Source organism: Elgaria multicarinata, chromosome 1, assembly GCF_023053635.1.
Source record: "Elgaria multicarinata webbii isolate HBS135686 ecotype San Diego chromosome 1, rElgMul1.1.pri, whole genome shotgun sequence".
NCBI classification, from domain to species: domain Eukaryota; kingdom Metazoa; phylum Chordata; class Lepidosauria; order Squamata; family Anguidae; genus Elgaria; species Elgaria multicarinata.
This window is the reverse complement of record NC_086171.1, coordinates 22,296,201-22,323,889: the sequence shown is the minus strand read 5'-3', so window position 1 is coordinate 22,323,889 and position 27,689 is coordinate 22,296,201. Positions and strand designations below refer to the sequence as shown.

The 27,689-nt window shown below is 43.7% G+C and overlaps 1 protein-coding gene across 3 annotated transcripts; it reads right to left on the bottom strand.

The window, feature by feature from the left end:
- Positions 1-370: 370 nt before the first annotated feature.
- GASK1A (golgi associated kinase 1A) lies at positions 371-26,882 on the bottom strand. Of its 3 annotated transcripts, none has more exons than XM_063124684.1 (5): positions 26,848-26,882; positions 12,290-13,738; positions 3,874-3,996; positions 2,578-2,681; positions 371-749 (listed from the first exon to the last, which is right to left on the bottom strand). In XM_063124684.1, exons 2-5 carry the CDS (start codon positions 13,727-13,729, stop codon positions 539-541), a joined length of 1,878 nt encoding a protein of 625 aa, XP_062980754.1. In that variant the 5' UTR covers positions 13,730-13,738; positions 26,848-26,882; the 3' UTR covers positions 371-538. The 3 variants fall into 3 exon arrangements, with proteins under 3 accessions (XP_062980754.1, XP_062980745.1, XP_062980738.1); XM_063124675.1 differs by lacking the exon at positions 26,848-26,882 and adding an exon at positions 19,544-19,575; XM_063124668.1 differs by lacking the exon at positions 26,848-26,882 and adding an exon at positions 15,472-15,532.
- Between the last annotated feature and the right edge of the window lie 807 nt (positions 26,883-27,689).

The following is a 27,689-nucleotide window of genomic DNA, read 5'->3' as shown; positions in this document are numbered from 1 at the left end:
TTTTGGCTATAATGGGACTTTTATATTTATTACACGTCAATCTAGCAAGGGAGGTTTGCACATACAACTGATTCGGGTGCAGATATGCATTATGATGCTCATTTGGTACCCATTTACCCTACTAGATGGCTCAGTATATACATCTCCATCTAGTTGCATTCAGCAAAGCATGACTAAAAAGGTACTAAATCCATGGACTCATCATTCAGTGCACATAGATGGGGGTGGGGGACGACCACCACCCCTGCACAGGTTTACTTTAGAATATTAAAGTACAGGTGATGTGGATGATAGTCTTATACACTTTGATGTGCATATAACAAATCCCTATGTGGATATTATTAGTCTGTCAGACAACTATTTTTGCATTCTTTTGTTTTTATTAGTTTTTATTTTCTGAATTCACATCTGGCAGAAATTACGTCATCAGTCAAGTGCCTGAGTGTTTGCTGGCATCTTCACGTTGGGGTATTTTCACAGACGGAGCTCACAAGTTCCTTTTGATAGCAGGTGAGTGCATCACCCTTGTCACCAAAGGCTAAAGCAAGGAGTCTTCAATGACTGTCAAGTTGCACTCCTGAATATACTGAAGCAGGATCTGCCCTCTCCTGTCAATGGTGTGAAGCCAATTTTGAAGTCCTTCATATCCACCCTGGCTCTCCCAGAATTCCTCGTCTACATACAGCGATTGCAAAAGCAGGTTTTGTAAACATCCTGATTTGAGCACAGTCAAAGCTGTCTCAGGAAACCTGACAAACATCATTGAACAGGAAAGAAAAAGACAAGTTTTTCAAAAACGGAAACCCATAAGCTAAGACAACTAGAGCAAATGGAGCGATCCTTACTCCTTATCCCTTGAACATTCAGATTCCTAACCAGCTAGTTTCCTGCCTCTGAAATATTTAAAGAATTCTTTGTTGTTGACCTTAATGTTATTAGTGATGTGCTCCTCAAAACACTTTTTTGCATGTCTTATTGTCTGCTTGTATTTCCTTTGTGCAAGTTCGTGTTCCTTTTTGTTCTCATTTGGGCAAGACTTCCATTTTTTGAAAGAAGTCTCCTTTTCCCTAATAGTTTCCTTGACACCGTTCATTAACAATACTGGTGACCTCTTGGACTTGGTAGTACCCTTCCTGACCTGAAGTATACATTTTAACCAAGCTTCTACCTTTGTGGTTTTGAGTAACCTCCAGGTGTTTTGGAGAGATTTAATTTCTTTAAATTCCAGTTTCAATTTCCTTTTTTTATCAGTCCTTTCATTTTAGGGAAGTTTCTTCTTTTGACCTAAAATGTTTCTGTGTTGGACTTCCTTGGCAATTTTGACTTAAATACAACTTAAATTTGATAACACTGTAGTCACAGCATCAAATTGGTTTGACAACACTCACATTTCACACTATGTCCTGAGCAGCAGCACTTAGGATTAAGTCCAGGATTGACTCTCTTCTGGTCAGTTTCATAACCAACTAGGGCACTGTTGTTTAGGGATTGAGAAATGTAACTTCTTTGTCATGCATTTATTTAGTCAATATGGGGGTAATAGCCATTATTACACTTTCTCGTCTGGATACCTCCCTGACTTCATTTTCCATCTCAAGATCACCCTGAGTTTTCTGTTCTGGGAAACAATAGCATGTCCCCAGTACTAAATTACTTTTGGAACCTGGTATTGTCACCCACAGCACTTCTGAGGATGAGTCTTCTCCTTTTAGGGTTTCTAGTCTACTATGCCCTCTTTAATGTAGACAACAACACGACCTCCAGTATGCCCTAACCTGTCCTTCCTATAGAGTTTATATCTTCCACTGGTTCTCTCCATTCCAACAGCTTCACATTACACATTAAAGGTTCTCCTTTAAAACTAGGCACTCCAACTCTCACGTTGATGTATGACTCGTGTGAATCTTAACTAGAATATTTTTTGGCATTAGTTCTGTCAAATTCACAGGATCTTCTGTCACTCGGTGTAGGCTTCTATGACTCTAAGCATGGGCAGACATACAAGGAAAATGCACAGGTGTGTTGTAGCAGTGGATGCTATGCATGTGAATTACAATCACACACCGCTGTGGCAGCTTTGCTCACCTCCCTGGAAAAATGTCTGTACATGGTTACCCCCTCTGGAATCTACCTGATAGTCAAGTTTCTTGGGTTGGATCCAGGATCTGCCTTCTGTTGACGGAAGGGCTCTGCTCATGGAAGATGCCTCTACCCAATATTTGGAGATCTCCCCTTTCCCCAGCACCAAAGCTCACTCTATTCAGCAAGGCCCCCAGACCCTCTGTATAGCATTTTCAGTGGGCTCATGCAGCCTGTGGAGCTCTGCGACATACAATCCTGAATCCAACACAGTGTCATTAATAGGTCAGATCCAGACCTGGAGATGCTGTTGGTAGACCCACTGAAATCAATGGGACCTGATTTTGATGGATCTACTTTAAATATGAGTAAGTCTGAATCCAAACCTATTATTATTATTATTATTATTATTAGTAGTAGTAGTAGTAGTAGTAGTAGTAGTAGTAGTAGTAGCCTATGAAACTTTCCACTAGAACATTTGCCTACCACCCATCTTACCCATCTATGCCTTGCAGGAGCCTGAAATTAAGTTTTGCTTCCGGATGGAGAGGTCTGCCTGCATTGTCAATAAATACTAAGTGAGAAGGCTTGGTCCTCTGGATCTGGAAAAGAAGAGTAAACTTGGCAATAATTGAGGACATGGGTGTGTATGGGATCAGTCTATAATAGAATGTTTTAGGGAAATTGGCTTTTTGCCTTACTGCTCAACACATTCAGGGTTTCATGTTTCCCACCAATATTTGAAGCTTAAGAAAGGCAAGAAAAAGAGAAAATGGGGCATTTGGCAAAATATTCAACCTGGTTTGCACACAAGACCAACTCATGGTTTATTTAAACTATGGTTTGTTGCCCTCCCCAGGGTTTGTCTGGCAAACAATCGAGCAAACCATAGTTTGTTTTCTCAATCCCTAGGTTGTTTCCATCCTCCTTTGCCCACTCTCTCCCTGTATCCTAAATGACTTACCAGCACTGTTATACTGGCATATAAAGTGGCTGGGTGATGTTGATGATGATGTTGCTTACTATTCTTGTCCGCTACGTCTGTAGCCTGGCAAAACAATCCATGAACAACCCACAGTTCTGGGTTTGCATGAAGACCCATTAACTTTACCCAAGGCCTGCTCTGGGTGGAGATAAAACTAGTTAGAACTGATGCCTGAATTTGCGGCGGTGGGAGCGACCTCTCTTTGGGAGCGTGGCTATGGGGACTGTCATGATGAGCACCTACACTTCAACATTTACTACTACACCGTAGCCTCTTGGATAAATAGGCAAGAGAGGAGCTTCTGATATTAATAAAGATTAGGCTGAGGGACCATCTTTGCTATAGTCCACAACTGTTTCCCCTTCCCTGGAAAGATAGTAAGCCCCCACTGATCTGGAAACAGTCCACAGGATACCGCCCCATTAGGCCTTACATCAACCTCTCCACAACCTGGTTCCCTCAAGATGTGCTGCACTAAACATCTGAAAGGAAGCAGGTTGGGAGAGACGGCATGACATGAACGTGTAGAGACCACTTGAATATGAAATTCTTTCTGAATTGACAAACACACGCACACTTATATTGGTAAGTGTGAGCTGCCATTTACAGACAGCTCTCCTCGCCCAGACAGACTCCAAACTTGTTATTTCATTCTTAATTATCTTCATTCATCCAAAACATTCATTTTGACATTTTACCCAATTGGCCAAGAGAGTGATATCATGAGAAGCAGGCAGGCATTACCAGGCTGCTCCATAAATCACAGAGGGTAAAAGAGAAACAAACACAGTAACTGGGAAATGGCATACCAAGATGTGAACCAAGAGCAGCTCTGAGGGATTTCGGCATTTCTCGTGGAGCATTTCCTGAACGCAAGGCTCAGAAGCATCTGGCTGAAAGCCACAGCAGTATCGGTCCAGGCGGTCGTGGACCTGTAAGGACACCGGAAGTGTTCCGAGGCGTTAGAATTCATATCAGGAAAGTCAGGCACAAAGCCTTCACAGTGTGCAAGATAAACATTGGTTGATGGTTGATCTAGATCAGCCTTCCACAACCTGACCCCTTCCAGATATTTTGGACTATCATTCCCACCATCCCCAACCATGACAGCTGGGGATGGTGGGAGTTGGAGTCCAAATTGTCTGGAGATCTACATTCTGCCCACATCTGGTCTAACGGCCTGCATGTTAGCCTAGGATTTGGATTCAACCCCCACCTCAACTACGGTGGTCCGGGCTCGTCACATTTTGGGGCAATGTGCACACCACCACCCTAGGGAGGAGCCCTGGCCTATGATAAGAATTGTTTTACTTATTGAGGAGAGAGTGGGAGAAAGGCAGGTGAAGATGACCAGCTTGGCTTCCCTCATCACCATACGGCATCAACTGCTCTGTGGGAAGGATTCCAAGGCAGAGGCAGAGAGGTGAGAAGGACAGCAGGCAGCTGCTCCTCTTCCAGCTGGACTCTCCCAGCAAATTGTAGTCCTCTTGTGGGTGACGTGTCACCTTTTTTGAAGATTCGTAAGTGGACGCCCTGTGCCAAACACATTCCGTTCTTTTGTCTCCCTGGAATCTCTTGGACAAACAGGGTTTTTTTAAGTCCTCAGTGGGCCTGTTCAGACAACATGCTAAGCCATAGTTAGGCCGCTGGCGCTCACCCTTTTGCGGCAAATGGTTAGTGAGTGTTTTTAAAGTGTGGTTATGTAGACACCATGGTTAAGGAATAGTTCACATGGCATGCTAAGCCATAAGGTTTAGCTCAAAATACTTAACCACCGTGGCTTAGCGTATTGTCTGAACAGGGTCAAAGTGTATATATGCCATGGGGAGTGGTGCTTCTGTCGTGCCACCTTCCGTTCCGGAAAAAAAGTGGTTATCTGGTACTTTGACGAGTGGATTTCCCAACTTTTACTCTTGCTGTTCAAAGTTTCCTGGGCTGATTTCATGACACGAGGATGTGTGATTATTTCTTTCTCTAATAAAACTGAGCTGATATTCTTACCATTTCAACAGATGGCATGTTTAACAGAATATCTGAAAGTGTAAGAGTTGGCTGTCTTTCAAACTATCGCTCTGCTTTATCGCCTTTGGGGGCTGCCAGAGAAAATATTGACACCTTCCAAAAAGAACCTAGAGCCTCTATTGTACAGTTGGTGGCATTGAAATTACTGTTCCCTGATCCATTCTTGTAGATTAGACACGACCGGGATGTAGGCATTGTGTTCAGTTTGTTTTTAAGCTTCTTGTTAAAGAGCAAGGAGGGAATACTGAAATCCCAGTCTTAGGAAATGTTTTCACGGCAGCTCCCTACATAGAATTGTGGCTACATTCTGTGCTATAGAGGGCAATCACAATTTTCTAGTGCATCATGGAATGAAGCCATATAATACAATGGATGGCATAAGCAAAATTCCAGAGGGCCTCTTAGAAACCCAGAAAGTTTCTGTTCCTCACTATTGTGGAGAAACTTGTGAACAGTGGCTCCAGTCTGCAAAATCACACAACAGCTCCTCTGAATGCTGCATGCCGGACCACTTTTGAAACCGAGGAGAGCTTCAAAAGCACTTTGAAATACACTGTAGATCTGCTGATCCAAGAAAAAGAAAAGGGGAACAATCCCACCAGGTGCACACAAGTCTTCTGTTGCATCTGCAATTGTTCTCTTGACTGGGGCCAATCTATCACGCAAAACTGAAAGCTAAAAGAACTCCTGTGAATGCATCGTTTGGGAGGAAAAATCTTGTTCTTTCTGGCCTTCCAGTCCACAAAGTTGCATGCATCTCTTTATCTCTACAAGCCGTGTGTGTGTGTGTGTGTGTGTGTGTGTGTGTGCCAAATAATAATAATAATAATCCATATTAAACAACACACAGCAAGGGGGAGGAATGTTTGAAACTGGATTAAGCTAGAAAGAAAATAAGTTAAAGTATTTGTGCAATGATGCCAAACTCTGATTGCTACATTTTAGGTTACTCATATAGCCTGATGATTATCAGCACGTTTACTTCAAAACAAGTTTGGCTGAGTAGCCATGTCTCAGTCCTCTATTTGAGATACATCTTTATATTTAAATTATAATAATTATTATTACATTTGCATCTATATACCTAAATTAGCACATGCAAATGCTATTCGAATCACACACACACATTTTTTGTCCTCTTTTATGATGATGCATTTCCTCTTTTGGGGTGATTCGTAGGAGGCCCCCCCTACCCTAACTAGACATCCACATGTAACAGACTCTCAGTATTTTTGTGGTAGCCAGGGGAGGCTGCCAGTTTGAACAGAGGAAAGTTAGGGAGAAGCCAATGTTTAACTGTTTAATATATCATTTACTTAAATTGCTTTTAGCTGTTTACATTGTTTTAATTTTTCTGTGTTAATTTTTTTAGACTTTTTTTGTCGAGTTGTATTTTGAAGTGCTGTTGTATTTTGTTGTAAACCACCCAGAGAGCTTTGGCTATGGGGTGCTATAGAAATGAAATGAAATAAATAAAACCCTTTACCTTCTGGCTGCTTTTCTGTACAGTTCCACCTCCTCCCTGGCTGCTTTTCCACCCATAAAGAAAAGGTTGCAGGAAAAAACTGCAGGGCGGCAGCAATTTTGAGCAGAAATGTGTCCGGAGGGAAAGGGAGGTTTTCAGTTTATTCCATGTGCTGTAGGGGTTTTGGTTTGTTCATTTAATGGGAATTTTGCACTGCTTTTTAGCTGCTTTTTAATGTACTGCAGCATATTTATTTATTATATTTGCTGTATCCTGCCTTCCCACCAAGAAAATGGCGCTCAAGCTAACAGTCATAGGAACTTAAAACATCACCACCTAAATCAGTGGTTCCCAATTGGTGGTCCGTGGACCCCAGGGGGTCCGCGTAACCCACCCAGGGGGTCTGTGGCACCATTCACATATTCACCATTCATATCTGAAGTCCACTGACGACGAATTCTTACCAGAAGTAAAATATAACATCACTGAGCACCTGCGTGATTTAGCGACTAGCTTCAGAGATTACTTCCCTACACCTAATCCTGAAAACTCATGGATAAGGAATCCTTTTGAATGTGGTGATGTACAACTAACAACTCTATCTATGGAAGAGCAAGATGCACTTGTTGACGTGACTTGTGATGGTTTATTGAAATCATTTTTCAAAGAATATAGACTGGATCAATTCTGGGTGAAGGTTTTTCCTGATTATAAGAAGTTAGGCGAAAAAGCTTTGAAACATCTAGTTCCCTTTTGTTCCACATATCTTTGTGAACAAACATTTTTTACATTTTGTTATATGAAGTAGGAAATATTGAACCGGATGTGGAAGGGATTGTTCGGGGGAAAAAGAGGCATGATTTCTCCCAATCACATTTAGGTTTAGTAGCTGCTAGACAAGTCATAATTTGTTCAATTGTAAACTAGATGTTAGTAAAATTAAATTTGTCTTTATATTCCTAACTAAATCATTGTCATTTTTGCGTGGTAATATCACAAATATCACAATTTTTATGGTCTGTTTTTTAGTATACCTAAAATCTTTTGCTTATTAGCGGCTACCCCTTATTTTCTCCAAAAAATTGCTTCGCACAGGTAACTACCATAGAGATAACAATTTTTTCAAAAGAAGGGGGTCCATGGCTAGGCATTTGAAAAACAAGGGGTCCGCAGTACTTAGCTAATTGGGAACCACTGACCTAGACAGATAAAAACTTGGTTAAAAACAATAAGAAAACAACATGAAAAACCCAGATCCTGATCCATCTAGGCCAGGTATGAGGAACGTTTGGTCCTCCAGATGTTGGTGCAGCACAACCCTACCTAGCCTTGCCAATGGTGAGGAATGATGGGAGTTGTCATCCAAGAACATCTGGAGTGCCACACATTCTCCAGATGTGGGAGTACACATCTAGAGGGTACATACCAGACTGGGGAAGGCTGGCAGTGTTTATATAATTTGGTGTGCTGCATTTAGCTAGGACAGACCTTGTGCATTACATCTAGACAGTACAATCCTATGTCTTTGTACTTGGAAGTACATCCCATTGTGTTGGATAGGGCTTAGGGTTGCAGCCGGAATCTGTTTGGTTTTGTTAAAGCATTAAAATGGCATGATTCATTTATTAACTACAAAGTAAAAATGAAGTGAGGAGGGGCAGGCATACATCGGCATACACACACACACAGAGTTGCACTGTAATCTCAAATAGAAATTGGTTTTTTTAAATTGCCAGATGTTATAGATCAAGTCCTGAAAATACCTCCTGCTTCATAGTCTTTCATGGCCACAAAAAACAAATGAGTCTAAATCATTTGGCAACAGAGTGGACTACAGGAGCAGAGCCTTGGAATCTCTCTTCATGGAAGGATTCATTAATACAAGCCCCAATCATTTGGGAAAAGAGAAAGAAAGAGAGAGGAGAGAAATTAAAGTCAAATTCTTCTTCTGTGGATTTTCCATACACTGCAAACTCTGTTAAGATGATGGTTGAAATATGTGGAAGATTTTAAAGAGTATTCACAGTACACTACACACACTCTCTCTCTCTCTCTCTAGGAGGTTTTTCTTGGCAGTAAACCCTTATTCCTGTGGAGAGCTGTTCACAGAGTGATCGGAATTATATCAGTGAGTTGAGGCGTTAAAAAAAATCAGCAGAAGTAGGTCTCTGTGAGATTTGGAGAGCTTTATGATAGATTCCCATCAATGCAGTCGGTCTTTGAGAACCCACATGAAACAGCTATATATGAAGGAACCTGCAAATACCATTATAGGAAAGTTCTCTAATAATATTTAATAATGGAAAAGCTCTCTCATCTCAGTGGAATTTCTGAACCGTTCTGTAAGATTAGGAAAGCCAACTCTTCACTAAAACAAAGCTTGATTCTCTGCCTGAGCAAATCTTTGCAGATCAGTTCATGCTGCCAAATTCTCCTCTGCCCAATGTGGCAGAGTCATCTGGGGTAGGCCTGGCGTACAATACAACATTCTCAGGAAGCTGTTAGGAATCCAGAACTTCAGGGAGGGCCCACCACTGATCCCTGTTTTGATTCCCTCTTTAATCTCCCACTATGCCTCTGGCAGGTACATCTTACAGAGACCACATAACACCGGTCTTAAAGGCATTGCACTGGCTGCCTATATGCTTCCGGTCGGAATTCAAGGTGTTGGTAATGACGTTGAAAGCCCTAAATGGCTTGGGACCTCGATACTTGAGGGAGCTCCTCTCCTTATATATGCCTGCCCGAGATTTGAGATCTGTTGGAGGAGCCCTTCTCCGCATCCCACCAGAACAACACATTCGCTATGATGGGACAAGGGAGAGGGCTTTCTCTATTGTGGCACCCCAACTGTGGAATGCCCTCCCTTTCGAGGCCCGACTGGTGCCAATGCTGATTTTATTCCGGCGCCAAGTGAAAACATGGCTTTTTAACAAAGCTTTTAATGGTTAAATTCACTAGGCACATTGTTTTAACTGTTTTAATAGTTTTACTGCTTTTAAATTATATATTGTTTTAACTTGGTTTATGGTTTGTTTTTAGCTGTGTATATTTACTGTTTTTATACTGTATGCTTTTATCTGTACGCCGTCCTGAGATCTTATTGATATAAGGCAGGATATAAATGTTTTAAATAAATAAATAAATAAAATCTCTCTGGGCATTGTGGGAAATTAAGATGGAGTACTGTCACTGAGTAAGAGTCAAGATAGAGTAGTACTGCCATTCTGCAGATTTACAAGTCACCAGAACCCTACAACAACTCATTGTTTCTGGGTGACTTACCCACAGCAACAAGCCACCCCGGCCAGGTTCCCATGATATGACAAGCTGTCCTGACAAAGGTAATTACATTAATCCCCCTGGCATGCGGCTGACACCATGGCTCATTTCCCCTCCGTGATCGTGTGAACCAGGTCACTGGGTTTCTTCTTATTCCCAGAACCTGCCTGCTCCATCCTCCAGACCCTACCTGATTTCTGCAAACTGCTCTAGGTTGCACCAGCCCAACATGTTAATTTTTTTGCTACTTGAGGGTGGAACAATTGCTTTTACGAGAGATTAGGCAATACCTCCCCCCCCCCACAGAACTCCTCAGCCCAGAATCCATCCATGATTAGGAAAGTTGTTCGAATTAGAATGTTCATTCCATTTTTGTAACATCGGAGATTGATTGTAATACCCCACCCCACCCCTCACATAAATTCCAGTTCTCACTTCCAAACCCGAAGCAGCCCAGACCCAGGTTCGAGGGGTCCTCCTGGGGAAAGCGCCCTCTGGTGGCAGACTCTGGGGGTACTTACCTTGCAATGAGCAGTAATGCTCCAAGGAGCATTGAGCTGCTAGGTCTAGCTGACGTTTTAAGTTCCCACAATGCCCCCAATCTAGTGTCACTCTGGAGCATTTGGGGAAATGAAATTGACAGCTAGGCCCAACCCCCTGTCACTGATCACAACACCAGAATTTTTTTTGTAGGTGTGCGTTTTTAGATTCCTACGGTGTATTTCTGCTGGGTTGTGTTGAACATCTACTGTAAAGGCTACCTGAATGTTGTGGTAGAAAGTCAGGGTAGAAATTAATTATAATAACAACAACAGCAAAAAAAAAGTGTATAAATAACTTTGGCTCTAAGAGTTTCCTAGTTCTTCTGAAAGATAATATATCCCGTTCTATCCCTCTGTTTTCCAACTCTATATTTATACTAATTCATTTTATACCTGGGAAAGAAAAGCAGCTTAGCATTTTTTTAAAAAAAACTAAAAAATTAAATGCTGCACTTTGTAATATAAGCACAAAAGAGAGGCTGTTTTCTGGGCATCTCCACCCACAATGGTGTGATGGGTGTCTACCAGGGAAAAAGCCTCCTCCGTAATGCCCCTTCCTCCCTGGTCTATAGAATGGCCTTCCCAAGAAGATCTGTCTGTCACCTTCACTGTATACACTTAGATGCCAGGTTAAGACCACCCTCTTTAAGCAGGCATTTAACCTTTAATCTATTGTTTTGTTAATATTACTGCTGGCACCTCAATGTTTTAAAATATTTTAATGTGCAATATTGTATTCCTTTGATACTTATATTGTTGTATTATTTTTATATTTATTAGGTTTGGGGATTTTGTTCTTGTTCTCGTTATCATATTGTTTCATGAGACTAAGGCCTTAGCTAGACCTAAGGATTATCCTAGGCAAATGGAGGGGTCGTCCCTGCCTGCTCCCGGGATCCCCTGTGTGTCATTTGGATGCACAGGGATGATCCCGGGATATAGACCTGGTCTAGCCATGGCCTAAGTCACCCTGAGGGCATTTGCCAGTTGGGTGGTATAGAAATCTAGTAAACAAACAAAGGATACCCTATGGAGCTCAAATTAAGACAGGGAGGTATTCGAAATACTCGCAAAATCTAAAATATTTATTCATTTAGTATGATTATATCCTGCCTCTCTTTCAAGGAAGTCAAGGCAACATATGAAGTTGTCCCTCCACCACCCTACTTTATCTGTACAACAACCCTGTGAGGTTGGTTAAGCTGAGAGAAAATGATTCGCTCAGCCTTCGCCAATGTGGTGCCCTCCAGATGTTTTAGATGACAATTTCCATCATCCCTGAGCATTAGTCATGCTGGCTGGGGCGGATAGGAGCTACAGAGCTACAACATCTGGAGGGCACCACATTGGGGAAGGATTCTCAAATTCTATTTGTATTTTATATGTGTGAAGGCGTCTGTTCCCAGGGTCACACACTTATTCTATCATCCATGCTTCCTTTGTCTGTAGATTGGGACTAACTGCTGGGCAATATGCTATAATAGCTCTCCAGAAACTGCAATGAGCTGGTAGGAACTGATGTACAATCGTTTCAAGAAGGGCTACAACCTTGCGGTAGTGCAGATCCACACTACTTTTACTTGTGCTTTTATGTGCTGCTAATTAATGAGAGATCAGAGGGAGTGGTTCAAAACTTTGTACAAATTGACAGAGAAATGCTAACTACAGAGCTTTATGCCAGGAAGTCAGACCCATAGAACCTGAGACACCACTCCATGATTAGTCACAAAATCAGCCACCATTTTGAATTTTTGAAATTATGGGGAACACCTTCCCAACTTAGATTGAGCTCTCTGACAGTAACGTTTGTATATACCAAGTGTTGTGCTCTTGTCACAAACGTGTTCAATTCTGCCTCTTATTTTGACTTGGGAAAAGAAAGGGGGGGGAAGTTGGCTCCCCCACCAGATCTACCTGTAGCAGAAAATCAAAGAGTGCCAATTTGGCCCATTCTGAATGCAGGACAGTCAAACACGGAGCTTTCCCAAGAGATGTTCCAGAATCTTCCATGCCACACCGTCGCCTCAGCAGCTCCTGGTACTGCTGCCAGCTGAGAGCAAAGGAGTTCTGGTCATTATTGGAATCGTTCAGGTGTTGTATATCAGGTTCCCACCATACAATGGGCCTAGGGGCACCGTTGGTGTATTTGTAGGGTAGCAGGTGACTGCTGAATTGCCTGGCTACCACAGGGAGGCTCCGATGCAGCCCCAGCACCCTGTCTAAGTGGAAAGCCAGGACCTCATAGAGGTCAGTGGTCCTTTTGATTAAACCACAAAGCCCATCTGAACAGAGGCTGCTGGGGTCATGGGAGAGAGCATCTCGGCTGGAAGACAGGGCGACTCGGAGAATTTGCCCGTGGCCGGGGATCCTGTCTTTGTTCACCACAGTGCCGTTGGCCAGAAGCTTCATTTTCTGCACATCTTCCAAAGTAAACCACGGAAGGCTCTTCTCGCCAAACCTCAATCTGCCCTCCAGTTTCCCGGGATGGCCACTGCCTCGTGGCTCTTTGCACCAATCGGATTTCTGCAGCCCCTCTGGGTCTCCAGCCCAAACATGTGGATGTCGAGAGTGAGCGTTTCTCATCTGTCTCCGTGTGCCTGTCACGCTCGGGGAGGGCGGCCTGTCCAAGATAAAAGCTTTGATTAAATCAGAGGGTTGGTGTTCAGCGCCGGCTGTCTGTACATCTGGTTTACATTGCTCCCGTGGTACGGTTAGCTGGCCTGCCGAAGCATTTTTATGAAACAAATGAGCTCTGGGCTTTCCATCTTGCAAATGAGGAGCCAAGGGGGCCAGCCGCCAGTGTGGTTTCCAGCCTACCTCCTTCCCAGTAGTATGTGAGGAAAAGCTAAGACCTTTTCCGGCATTCCTTAAAGTAAAAGGGACATCATACTTCCTCCTCTTATTGGGGCTAGTCCTGGAGGGATAGCCTTTGGCTTGGAGTTTTATGCTGGGTCCAGAGCTTTTTGTCCCAATGTGATGTTTTCTGATCCGCCCGCTGTATTTCCTCCTTGCTTTTAACCCCTGGAGATCTTGCCCACCCTGACTGCTCGGTTTGTTCTTTTGTTTGCAAGCAGAGCTAGGATTTGGTAGGCCTGGTCTCCCCTGAGGACTGGGCCATGTCCTGTGGCTGAAGCGCCATGCTTGCCGGGCAACGGAGACAGTGGAGTTTGTCCATGTGCGCTTGGAACGGGCAGCGTTCTCAAGTGGCTCATCCCTAGCCAGGTATTGGAAATGGGGCTCCTTGTAGCTGTTGAGGGACGTTGGAGAGAAACTAGTAAGAGTGACGACCGATAAAGCAAGCAAGAAGCAGCATCCGGCCAGCGGCGGCTTCTTCAGCCTCATTCTGTGCCACATTCTCTGGGCCTGTGGAATCAGAAAAGGAGATCTTATTTACCCAAGAGTGTGAGGAATGACACTGATAGGTAGAGGAGAAAGAAAAATGCTGCTGCGGGTTCCATGAGGCCAACGGTGCTTCCACATGGCTTTGAGCTGGATTGGATTATTCATGTACCTAGATTGCTCTGCTACAAATTGTAGGTAGCAAGAGTGTACCCTACTCTTCCTCTCATCTGATGTGCCTATCCCACCGCTGACACCACCAGACATCCATGTGTGGACAGACAGCAGCCTCATCAGGCACATGGGTCAGCTGGTCACAGCCCTCCCCCCCCCATCAGTTTTATTGTATTTCTGTGAAAATTATAGTAACTATGACTAACTGTGCATCTATACATACACGTTGGCATGGGCAAATTTCATGCAAACCTGTGTCCCCTTTGGCCTTCTTTGCCACAATCCAAATTTTGCCAGTGACAGAAGACAGCAGAGAGAGAGAAAAGGGAAGAGGGAGGCTGAAGGAATGGGATAAATTCAACCTCCCCCAACCCAGCGTCCTCCAGATGTGTTGGACTCCAGTATCACAGGCAGTAAGCCTGTATACACCAGTTGCTAGGGAACATGGGCAGGAAGGTGCTATTGCACCTGTGTCCTTCTTGTGAATCCCTGGTCGACAGCTGGTTGGCTACTGTGTGAACTGAGTGCTGGACTAGATGGACCCCTTGGCCTGATCTAGCATGGCTCTTCTTATGTTCTTGTGGACTACAACTCCCATCACCCACAGCCACTGGGGCAGCTCTGGCTAGTGATGATGGAAGTTGTAGTCCAGCATACCTGGAGGGCCCCGAGTTGGGGAAAGCTGCATTAATACCTGCAAACACAGATTCAAATGCTTAAAGAGTTCCTTTTGATTTGGGACAAATCATAGAGCATATTACTAGAGATTACAAGAGCATGGACGACACCTTCAGGCAGCGCGAGTAGCTCTTAGGACAGCTGATATATGCCTTATTTCCAAAGTGCTTTATTGTGAAAGGGTTAAGATTTCCACAAATATGCTATCTGAGACAAGGCTCACCTGATTGCCATGGAGACAATCTCTCTTACTCGTCTCTGCTGACTGAAAAGCTCAGAAGGTTGGTTTCAGAGAACACCCCAGCCACTGGAAACGCCATATTCCTAACCAAGGAGAACCCATGGTCACAACCCCAGGGTAGATATATCAGCCTTCCCCAACCTGGTGCCCTCCAGATGTGTTAGACTACAACTCCCATGGCCTTTCAGCAGGGGTTGGCAACCTTTTGGGGCTGTGGGCAATTTAGTGGGGGGAAAAGGGAGAAGCAAAGCATCCTGAGAATTTGCTCCTCCCTTTTTTTCACCTGATTTGGGTGCTTTTCTCCCTCTGTTTTTGATTCTGTGGACAATTTGGCAATCTCAGAAACTGTCCTGAGCACCACCACAAAATGGCTGCCATGGTAGGTGTGGCAAGGGACAACTAATCTGCCCAAAAGACTGAGAACAAGGCAGAGGTGGGGCCTGAGCCCCAACACACCAAAGAACTCCTTTGAACCCAGAAAGTTTCAGCACCAACAGAAATGCTTACCCTGCTGCAGGTTAGGAAATGTGTTAATTAAAAAAAATAGTGGGAGAGGCAGGACACCTTGGTGGGGGGCCAAGAAGGGTGTCAGGGCACATCAATACCTGTAGGCACTACGTTGCCTCTCCCTGCCCTACAGCAATACTGATGTCAGAAAGCATACCTTAGGGTGAAGAGCAACACTGTCCTCCACGTCTCCTCCAAGGGGACCCATGTTATCTTTAACTTTGTGACTGCTTCACTGAGAAAGAACTAGAGAGAATCAGGAAACCAGCAGGGCAGCACAAGCAAGCAGATTTCTGGTTTCAGATTTCTATAAGTGTGTAAAGTCACGCAGTCGGCTACATTTACAAAAGATTTCTTTATGTGTAGTAAAGGCAAAGAAAATGTGTAGTCCCCACAAGGCCTAGGAACGCCAGCACTTAGAATGTAAATTTTATATAGTGCTTTAGGCTGCAGTCCTAAACACACTGGGTGGAATCCAGATTTACACTGGATCAACTGCGCTGACGAAAGTGGACTTCTCCGTCCCGTCTTTCCCCTGGCAGCCCCTCCAGCCCCCTGAAAATGCAGCACAGAGTCAGGAAACCCTGCTGAATGGGGTGGGGGAAGCTGTGGAGGAGAAAGAAGGATCCCCAAAATCAGGCAGGGCAAAGCCCATCCTCTCATGGAAGGCAGATCCTGTATGCATCAAGCCTCCACTTGCACCATTGAAAAACCTTAAACAGATGGGCTCCCCAGTCACACAGATAGAGCCTAAGGGCACATAACTGCTTTCAGACCTTACATGGAATGTGCCTAGGCAGGGTACAGCCAGCAGGCACAAGTGGGTGCAATTCTGCTCCCCCTCAGTTCTGCATTCAGACTAATATCATAATGCAGCTTTTACTCTGTAGCTCTGAGAAAAGTCTCCAGAGCCACATTCCATCTGTGGGTGGGGCCAAAAACAATCTGGGTGTAGCTAAAGGTAGGGTGACCATATGGAAAGGAGGACAGGGCTCCAGTATCTTTAACAGTTGTATTGAAAAAAGAATTTCAGCTGGTGTCATTTGTATGCATGCAGCACCTGGTGAAATGCCCTCTTCATCCCAACAGTTAGAACTGCAGGAGCCCTACCCTCTTTTGTATCTGGTCACTCCAGTATAGTTGTGATGAAGAGGGCATTTCACCAGGTGCTGCATGCATACAAATGGTCACTCTAGGCAAGAGTGGGTGGGGCCAAATGTGTTTCTTACCCATTTTAAACCTACTCAGAAGTAAGCATGGTTGAATGACGTGGCAATTTCCTCACAAGGCCTCACACCCTCTCTCTGGCAGGGAAAAATCAGAGCTTTCCCTTGCTGAGCGCCAAGGAAGGGAGCCTTTTGCAGTGTTCAGCAGGGGAAAGCTCTTCTCTTCAATCAGCTGCTGATTTAAGAGAAGAGCTTTTCCCTGACAGGAGAAGGGGTGAGGCCTGGAGAAGAAGCTGGCAGGCTGGATAGAGAATCCCTATGGGCCGTATCTGGCCCACAGGCCAGAGCGCCCCATGCCTACTCTAAAGCCAAGAAGCCTTAAGGATTTTTCAGGTGTCTTTTGCAGCTACAGCTAGAATACATACACGATGCCACAACAGATTATTCCCGCCTGCCCCCATCATCCCTGTCTGATGCAGAGAAACCTGGATCCTTGCCTTCTCATCATTTGGGGTTAGGATATTTGTATGTGGTTATACAGCAGCAACAGGAGAGTGTGCTCAGTAAATACAAACCCTGCCTAACATAACTTCCTTGTAAACTCCTGTAAGAGAGCAGGTAGAAGGTACATATTCCCCTTGATGCTGAAGACACTAACATGAAACTGTACGAAGAGAGTTTCTTTCCCACAGTGGCCCTGGCAAGCTCTTAGCCATCAAAGACTCATCAGCAATACAGGAGGAACACTTTCCTTGGCACATCTAATTTAGCCTTTGGGCATTTGAAGTTCTGCTAGAGCAGGGGTGGGGGAGTGTGTTGTTGAACTGCAACTCCTATTATCCTTCACCGCTGGTTATGCTGGCTGGAGATGATGGGAGTTGTAGTCCAACACAACTGGAGGGCACCAGGTTAGGGAAAGTTGGGGGAGGCTGTTGCAGACTGTGGTCCAGGAATTGGAAGTGTATTTTGCTTCACAATCTGTCTCTTTCTCTCATGCGTTCAGGCTGCGCCTGGTTTAGCAGTATAGGATTTCCCTCAGGCGTAGTATCACATCCACACAGAAACGTTTACAGATTCCACGCAAGAGACAGGAGGGAAATGCAACTTTGACACCCACCCCTTGGTTAGAATGTGGTAGAGCCATCAGGGCCAAGAGATAAACCCCAAGTCTAGTATTATGGGTGAGGCAGAAAAACATCTGTGTGTGTGTCCACTTTTCCCACAACATGATTTTATAAACCATGCTCAAGTTCTCCTCCCCTTTGTTTGCTTTTCTTCTAAAGTTAAAGCCCCCAATATAGGGAAGTGGCTATTCTGATTGTCCTTTTCAACCACATTTTTCTTCAGTTCTACTATATCCTTTGAGAGGTGGAGCGAACGGAACCGTGCCCAGTCTTCCAAGTGTGGCCACACCAGAGTATGTATAACGGCAGGTTCCACTTCGATCCCTTTCATCATAACCCCTAGCAAGCAATTTGCCTTTTTCACATCAGCCTCGTTGTTTTCACTATCCGGCACAACCCCACAAACTCTTCCACGGTCAGTCATTGTCAGTGCAGTGTATATGTCAGGTCAGGATTTTCTGCCCTAAAGTACATCATTTTATGCTTACTGGGGATATACAGATTTTGTAAAATCCATTCTGTCCATGTTCCTCCCATTACACACTCATTGACAGAATGAATATTTTTTTTAAAGCTCTAATGCGAATTAGCTTTAATGTATTAGTGCAAATGTGCATTAGGACTAATGCGGATTTGTGCCAATGCAAATTAGCATAAATTCTCCCTCCCTAAAAAGTGAAGAATCCTTCTGAAAGAGCTCACATGGCTTCAAAAAAACCTGGGCCACTGCAGAATATGCAGGTCAGATTCATAGCAATCCAGACTCATTTGAATCCACTGCACATTTCTGCGACATCCCTGATGCTTACTTTTGAGCGTGTCTAGAGGTGAAATGGAACACAAACGCTGCCTGTTCACCTGGGCCCCCACCTAACATTGCTGCAACCGCCACTGAACCCACCCACCCCTGCCACTGCTGCTGCCTGTCACTCCTGGACATGTTTATCTGGTGGGTAGTAAGCGGCCCTTTGGATGGGAGCCAAGTCACTACACAGTTGCAATACGTGCTGGGTGATCATCTTCTTAGATTCCCAAAAATACAATTCTCGGTATCGACCTCAGACGTTGCATTTCTCAGAATCCAAAATGGTGGCTACTCACCAAGGATTGGAGCTGAATGGCAACTTGACTCCCATCCAAAAGCGCCACCTGGTGGGTAAGCATGTCCTGGGGACTGATTGCTGCCAGGAACAAGTCAGTACCTCTGAGGGTGATAGCAATGCCAGGCAGAGAACCAATGGAAGCGGCAGCAGAGCAGGCATCATCGCCACATGGGCCAGACGTTTGCCCCATCATGCCAGGTGTTGCTGCCGGGCCTGAAGTGTGGAACAGGGACTGGTTTTTCCCCCTTGCTTTTCTGGCAACTGGTTCAAAAGCAAAAGCATCCCAAACACATCTGGGCTGTGATGCTTCTCCCCACCCTCCCAGGCCCTTTGGCTATTTTATAGGTCGGTCTTCTTGGCAACTCTCTTGCCCTCCTGGCACTATATGGCTGACTTTCATCCTGGGCCAGATGAAGCTTGGTGAGGCTCTAGGCCAGTAATAATTTTTCTGAAAGCTCCCAGAACGCAACAGCCTTGCCACAGCATATTATAGAGGCGGATTCGTGTTAAACCGAACCCATCTTGACATCCCAATGTATGTCCGTGTGCTCCTTTCTCTTTAAGCAGATTCCAGGAACTAACCCTTTCCAAACGGGCCACTCCAGCCCCATTCATGGGCCTTGTAAAACTTCTGACAGTCTCACCCCACCCCCTGAGCTAAAGACTAAAGAGAATTCCCAGCCAAAGACTATACAATGAGACGCTGCTTAGCAAATGCCAGAGCTACAGCAGAAGCCTTGGCGTGGGATTTAGGGCTTCACTCTGCGGCTTGGAATTATATTCAAGTTCATATTCAAGTGTCCCATGTTTTGGGGCTTTGGATCTAGCAATCCTACCTGCATGAATTCCAGACCAACCTCAGTGTCTTCTTTCCTCCATCTGTACCTTTTTCCCCTCCAGGTCCTTCCTTATTATTATTATACATTCTGTCCATGACTTCTGGTGTAAACTTGGTCTCGCATCATGAAAAACAGAACCAACATAAATTATGAAGAGGGGCTGTGCCAAAAATCTGTTGTTAATTTCCTTGTCCACTCCTCTGGTTTCTTTAGACGTATGGATATGCTTTCTTTTATAAAGTATATATACAAAGGACAAGATCCCCCAGATTTGCTTCTCTTTGTCCTGGGAAAGGCCATGATTCCTTCTTCTACTTCTTTTGGTATGTGGATTGCATGTGCAGAAAAGTGCCACAAAGGAATTGCTGGGACAGTTACGTATGAGTAGATCTATTTTCAGAGAAGTCGTCCAGCCTGCTGCAGCTCTTACCCCCAACTGGATCCTCTGATATCAGGTAGGATGCAACCACAAGCAGGGAACTGCTGGAGCTGTTGGCCTCTTACTTGTATGCAGACCTACTCACTCTTTACAGCCATTTGGATCTCTCAACACCAAATCACAAAGCACTAAGGGGGCTTAACAACAGGGGAATTTGTCAGACAAACGTGTGTGTGTGTGTGTGTGTGTGTGTGTGTGTGTGTGTGTGAGAGAGAGAGAGAGAGAGAGAGAGAGAGAGAGAGAGAGAGAGAGAGAGAGAGAGAGAGAGAGAGAGAGAGAGAGAGAGAGAGAGAGAGAGAGAGAGCTGTTTTGGAACATGCCCACCTCTTCATTGGAGCCATTTAAAACGATCAAATTTCTAGTCCTCAAGGTTGTAGCCAAGTATTTCAGTATATCTTTGCATTCTTGAAAGATGATCGTTTTGAAACAAACCCCAAGATTCTCAATAATCCACATTCTGCATTCAGTAACTGAGATTCTCCAAAACAAGTCTGAAGTTTTGAAATGTATATGGGAAACAGGAGAGATGCAACTAAATCTCGTCAAGTCAAATTCTTCATCTGGTCGAGCCAAAACACTGTCTAAAAGGTGAAACTGTATGTATTAAATTCTGATGAAAACAGGTATTATTATTAATATTAATTTATATAGCACCATCAATTTTCATGGTGCTGTACTTATTAGGAGGCAGATAGATACAAATGAAAGGCGTCTATCCCCTTTCTCTGATCTCACTGTCGCTCTCCTTATATTATTCTATGGACCAAAACAGCTATTTGGATTTTATAGCGTACTTTTCAAAGTTTAAATGTTTAGATTGTGTTTTATGTTGTATTTTATAATTTTAATTGCTGTGAACTGCCCAGAGAGCTTCAGCTATTGGGCAATAAAGAAATGTAATGAATAAATTAAGACTGCCTTCAGCTCCCCTAAGAAAATTATGGTGAGTTTCCGATCTCAAATACTGTTGTCTCTTCAGCCTTAGTTTGGATGTGGCTAGTTTGGGCTGGAAACCCTTCCGGCTGTAGGCTCAGAATCATGTCCCACTCATCACAACACATATTCCCTCTTCCCTTTCAAAAATAAATAAATCTTATATCTCAACAGTACATTTCTTGTGTTGGTTCTGGCAGCTAGTATCAGAAACTGAAAGGTGGTAGTGATGATGATGATGATGAGCTGAAAAAGCTTTTACACTCTAAAGACCTGGGCTGAGGGCACATGATACAGCCATCTTGCTGAAGCTAAGCATGTCTGGGTTGGATCAGTGGCTGGGTGAGAGACCACATTGGGACAAAACCTACTCCACTTTGCGCTCCATGACAAAAAATGGATATAAATGTATGAAATAAGTCCACGGTGAGCATCTTCCACACACATGTTCCCCTCCTCAAGATGCCTGTATCACAGACATGTTGACAAAGGAAGGTGATGTCTTTATATTATGGTTAAAATTCAATCTAATGGAAATCCCATATATCCAGCTTGGGGTGCTAGCATGAACAAGCAAGAGGTAGGGCATCAACCTTTCTAGAAGTTAGGAATGTTCCCTGAAGAGGGATGATAGCTCAGTGTAGAGCACATGCTTTGCATGCAAATGGTTCCGGGTTTGATCCCTGGCACCTCCAGTTAAAAGGATCAGTCGATGCGGTCCTAATTTGATTTTGGAGAAGCTCTTGAGGGCTGCCAATAATCTGACCTGGTAGCGGGAACCTCCCTACATTCCTATGAATAATTCCTGCAACTAAGCCACAGTTCACACAGTTGGCTGAGGCCACCATGTGATCGATCACCTTGAGTTCATCCACATCCATCCCAAGGTATGCAGGAGCCTGAAGAGGCCGCATAAATGTTGAAACCAAGTATGTGAACCAGAATGAAGTCAAGATGGAGCCAATGACTAAAAGAACCTGGAAACCAGGATTGATTATTGTTTAAAGAGATCGTATTGGGGTTTTTTTTTAAAAAAAACAAAAAACAAAAACAAAAACACCCAGTATTAAAAATGCTATGGCATGATCTCTCAAGCTCTGTATTATCTCCACATGGGTAGGGAACCTTGTTTCTGTCAAGGACCACTGGGGCCAAATGATGGCGGGTGGGGCTGAAGCCAGAACCAAACAGGCACCAGATTGTGGAAGGCTAGACTACGCCTTAGTGGAAGGATCCCTAAATGCTTTGGAATTTTGAGAGAACATCATGGATTCTCTCACAAAATGGCTATCGTGGGGGACTTCTCCATTCATAAAATGACTGCCATGGTGGGCAGGCTTAGTTACAAAACACTAATTTCCCAGAAAGCAGCTAGTGAGACTAAACCAAAAGGTATTTCCCAACTACAAGGAAGAGTTGGGGTAAAACAACAACAACACCCCACTCTTTTGAACTCAAATTTTGCAGCATGCCAGCCTCCCAGTTATTTAAAAAAACAAAAACAAAACCTTAATAAATTAAAAATTAGGAAGGCCAGGGAGCTTGGCGGGCACCAAGAGAGATTTCTGTGGGTACACTAGGGCCCAACAGGCATCACGGAGATCCAAGGCAGGCATAGGCAACGAAATCCAAAATATTCATCTCTGCACAGTGTGGTTGATAACCCCACGTACATTGAACTGACTGTGCACTTTGAGCTTAGGATCTATTCAAACACCCATCTAGGGGTCTTCAAGGCAGGATATATCCACCTGATGAGTAAGGCAGGAAGATGTGTTCTGCCTTCCGCCCCACATATGGAGAAGATTGTCCAAACAAGCCCAGAGTGAGTGTAACTATCATATTTTGCAGATTTGGCCTGGGAGAAAAAGACTCATTTCTTCACGCAATCCTCATCCTTGCACGATAAATCTTTCCGCCTGCAGCGAGCTCATATTCCTGGCAGTCTGCAATTCATGGGAAGGACGCTTTTCACCCAGACGCAACACCTGCTGTCGTTTCAAAACCACAGCTTTCATCCCAGAAGCCAACATATATCATTTCGAAAAATAAACACTCTTCCTCAAGCCGTGCTTTCTGGATATTAACAGCTTTAAAATTTCACCCATTCTCTCATCGTTTCTCAAATATTAATGGTTGAGAGATTGCAAAGGTTCAGAAGACTGGCACTGTTTGCTTCTGAACGCAAAGAAACCTTGTATTTCTTTTCTTTTTTTCTCTCTCTCTCTCTCTCTCCAATTTGTTCTTTGCAAAATGTTGGCACAGTGATTTAGCCCGGCAGAGAAAAAAACAAATTGTGGGGAAAGACTGGAGGAAACTTGGCTATTTCAGGAAGAGCATAAAAACTGTTCTGCAAAGCAAATTCGGACGATTCAGGAATATTTTGTGGAAATGCTCTGGCCGCTAGCTGTATCTGGTCAAAGTGTTGGATCCAGGATCTGCCTTCTCTTGACGGAAGGTGTCTCTGCGCAATTTGGGGGGATCACTCCATCTCCCCACACCACAGTTGACCCCCTTCAGCAAGATTCCCAAACCCTCTGTGTAGTATTTCCGGAGGCTGAGTGGGTAGGAAAGTCCATTTCAACGTCTAAATCTTGATCCAACCCACTGTCTGGAAAGTCAAACAAATGGCTGAATATTTCCCCCCCTAATGGACTGTATTCCAACAGGATTCCATGAAATCAGTGTATGTTCATAGTGCTTAGGTGATCATTTTATAGGATCTTTTTCTGCTTAAGGATCCTGTAATGAAGTTAACATAGAACTCACTTCATAGGGGATACTAACTTGTACTAAGATTTGCATGCCACTTTGGGCATTTTTCTTGTACAGCCTACCAAAATTCTATAAATAAATAAATGAAATAAATAAGACCCCCACTTTACCCAACCCAGTATTGGAAGGTTTTCAGAAGGGGTGGTAGCAATCATGCTAATATGTAGCTTAACTTTTCCTTAATACACATCAGCCATCTTACCCTACCTGCACTAACAGTTATGGGATAGTCATAGGACTGATGGAAATGCAACCGAAAAAGTAAGGGTATGTACTATGTAATATATAACCAGAGGAGGAGTTCTCGTTTCCCCGCCTTTTATTGCAAAATAGCACTGTTTTGCTGTAATAGGAAGGAAAGAGGGAAAGATGAGAGGAAAGAAGTAACTAATATATACACACCTATCATCAGAGAACAGGAATTAATTCCAATTAAACAGTAATCCCATACTATGCTAAGCAGGAAGCAATTAGAGGTAGGAGAACCTATTCCTTCCAGAGGAAGCTTCTAAGGAAAAGCACAGTAGCCCTAAAAAGACACAATAGTGCTTCGTCTGTCCGTCAGTGCCAGCCCAAGACATTTTGCTGCCTGAGGCAGAGGACAAGATGCTTCCATTCCATGTACAGAATCCAATCAGATTGGTAGTTAATTCTTACTTCAACACTGGTGGCAGGTACGTATGTACAGATTTTGTTAAATCACCATAAATCAGACCTGGGGTAAAAATAAAGAGGATGGAAAGAGAAAACTTCAGAATACAATTGCTTGGCAATGATGTCTGGATTCTCCATTAGAGGTGACTGAATGAAGAATGGCAATTCCAGACTGATAGCAGACACCTACACATATCTATTGAGAAGTAAGTCCCATTGAGTTCAATATGCTTACTCCCAGGTAAAAGGACTGCTGCCTAAACAGCCAATGCAGAAGCAAACACAGTCTTGTTTTACATTTTTCCTTTCTTGATGGAATTACCAGCTATGTAGGGTGACCATATTTTGGAAACCAAAAAGGAGGACAACATGGTCGCCCCCAAGGGGGCGTGTCCAGTACCAAGGGGTTGTGCCCACCCAAACATAGCCTTGGTCACATGTCTGATTTTACAGCACACATTTAAGACAAATCTTTTCTACATAACATCTTAATGTTAAAATCACTGAAATAAAGAACAAGTGAGAGATTCAATGTATCTGAAATTAACTTCACTCACTCCTACTTTTGTAGGTTTTGCTGTACTTTGAAGCTTTTGCTATACTCTGTGTGTTACATTCTCCCCTTCCCTCAAATATCTTTTCTGACTGTATCTTCACTCATTGCAATCTGCTGTTGTTGTTAACAGGGTTTGCTACTGGCCCCAGATCTGTTTCAAATTTGGTATGGCTAAAGCTCTACCTAAAAGCTATCATGGCGCCAACTTTCAGCTCTTTATCTTTAAAAATGACAGTTTAAAAAATAATAATTTTAAAATCTCAATTTCTAAAAAATTCCTAAAAAATCAATGGATGAACAGATCTGTTTCAAATTTGGTGTGGCTAAAGCTCTACCTAAATCTTATCATGGTACAAAGTTTCATCTCTTTATCTTTAAAAATGACAATTTAAAAAAATAATAATTTTAAAACCGCAATTTTAAAAAAAATCCTAAAAAATCAATGGATGAACGGATCTGTTTCAAATTTGGTATGACTAAAGCCCTTCCTAAGAGCTACCATTGTGCCAAGTTTCATGTCTTTATCTTAAAAAATGATGGAGTTATAAGCATTTTTGTTAATTCCCATTAGAGCTGCCCTTTGAAAAAAATTCCAGATTTCCCCTCCCCCTCCCGGATTTGCCATCAAAAACCCGGGCAAATCCGGTCATATGGTCACCCTACAGCTATGACTCCAACAGTCTTTAAAAAGCGCTGCATATCTCCTAATGTTTTGTCACAGCATCCTTAATTACTTATTTTTCTGAGAGAAAAGGGCTTTTCTTTCTTTTTTTAATGGTCCAGTTTTCAGGAGGAACACAAGAAATCAAAACAGTGATTTTTAGTTTCCTCTGAATATTTTGAAATGCATAGTATATGGTGTATGGGGGTGGGGTGGGGTTAATGTTACTCACAAGGGACAGCATCAGGTTCCTTAAAAGCATTTTGGATGAAAACATACAAGTCAGCAGTTTTGGTTTCCATCCCCCACCCCCACGAGGTGTACATAAACTACATTCTTTAGATTCTAAAATACCCCAGATGAAAAGGAGCAGAATTCATAGTAGAGACTTCCCACAAAAGAGACGGAAACAGTTTCTGCTCAGTCTACCATCCCAGAAAACCCAACTCATTGGGAGGAGGAGGGGGGGAGGCTATTTCACTCAGGGATGTTCCGAGTTTTGCCTGATATTTTTACTACAAAGACCCCCTAAACGACATACAGCTCCAGTTCAGTTCTTCCTGTACGTACCCCACAGCATGAGTGCTGATCAATCTAGGATGCAATCCAGTGGAAGCTGGTGGCTCCGATGTCAGTGGGGCAATGAATCCGCTTCAGGTTTCAGTCAGAACTCTAAAAGAGTTATCCAAAGTACGAGTTCTGACTGCAACCCGGAGCAGATTCACTGCCCCACTGACATCGGAGCCATCAATCTCCACTGCCTCAACCCTATGCCTTGTTTATTTATTGCATTTATATCCCGCCTTTTTTTCCTCCAAGGAACCCAAGGCGGCAAACATAATCCTCCTTCTCCACCCCATTTTATCTTCACAACAACCCTGTGAGGAAGGTTGGGCTGAGAGTTTGTGACTGGCCCAAAGTCACCTAGTGAGATTCCATGGCCGAGTGGGACTAGAACCCAGGATCTCCTGACTCCCAGTCTTGGGCTTCTTTCTGTCTAGGATGGCACCTTTAAGCACATTAGACCATTTTTGAGTTGCATTGCGTTGATCTTCAAAGACCCCAGCAGCAGCGCACCCTGACAGCACCTTGTATCCTCCGTTCCTTTTCCCCCCAGTGCCCCTATACAAAAATAATAACCATCCTGCTGCCTTAATGCTTGGATTTAACTGCTTCCTTAGGCCACTCCAACATTTGCATGCAAAGTGGGCCAGGAAGCGGTAGCTTCCCAGCACACCTTCTCCTAATGAATCCCAAAGGGTAAATGAATACTGCAAACTCACCAGCAAGCTCACGCAGCCCTCCACGCTGCTGAAGGGTCTTTTCGCAAAGGACAAGGGAGCATGCAAAGCAGATTTATTAAGCCTAGGCTGGCAGCAGAGAAATGCAGAGGGGAATTTATTAAGGCACTTTTGAGCTCCAAAGGGTATTAAAAACAATCGCCAGAGTGCCCGTCACGTTGTAGATGCTGCTGAGCTCTTAAGAGGAAAGCGGAGATACCTTGAAAATTTAAGGGCGAGAAACCAATGAAAACAAACGTTTCTTCCAAGCATGGGGTGTGATTATTATTATTATTATTATTATTATTATTATTATTATTATTATTTATATAGCACCATCAATGTACATGGTGCTGTACAGAGTAAAACAGTAAATAGCAAGACCCTGCCGCATAGGCTTACAATCTAATAAAATCATAGTAAAACAATAAGGAGGGGAAGAGAATGCAAACAGGTACAGGGAAGGGTAAGCAGGCACAGGGTAGGGAAAAACTAACAGTAGAAAGTAACAGTAGAAGTCTGCACAACATCAAGTTTTAAAAGCTTTAGGAAAAAGAAAAGTTTTTAGTTGAGCTTTAAAAGCTGTGGTTGAACTTGTAGTTCTCAAATGTTCTGGAAGAGCGTTCCAGGCGTAAGGGGCAGCAGACGAAAATGGACGAAGCCGAGCAAGGGAAGTAGAGGCCCTTGGGCAGGCGAGAAACATGGCATCAGAGGAGCGAAGACCACGAGCGGGGCAATAGTGTGAGATGAGAGAGGAGAGATAGGAAGGAGCTAGACCGTGAAAAGCTTTGAAGGTTAACAGGAGAAGTTTATATTGGATTCTGAAGTGAATTTTACTTCCCCAA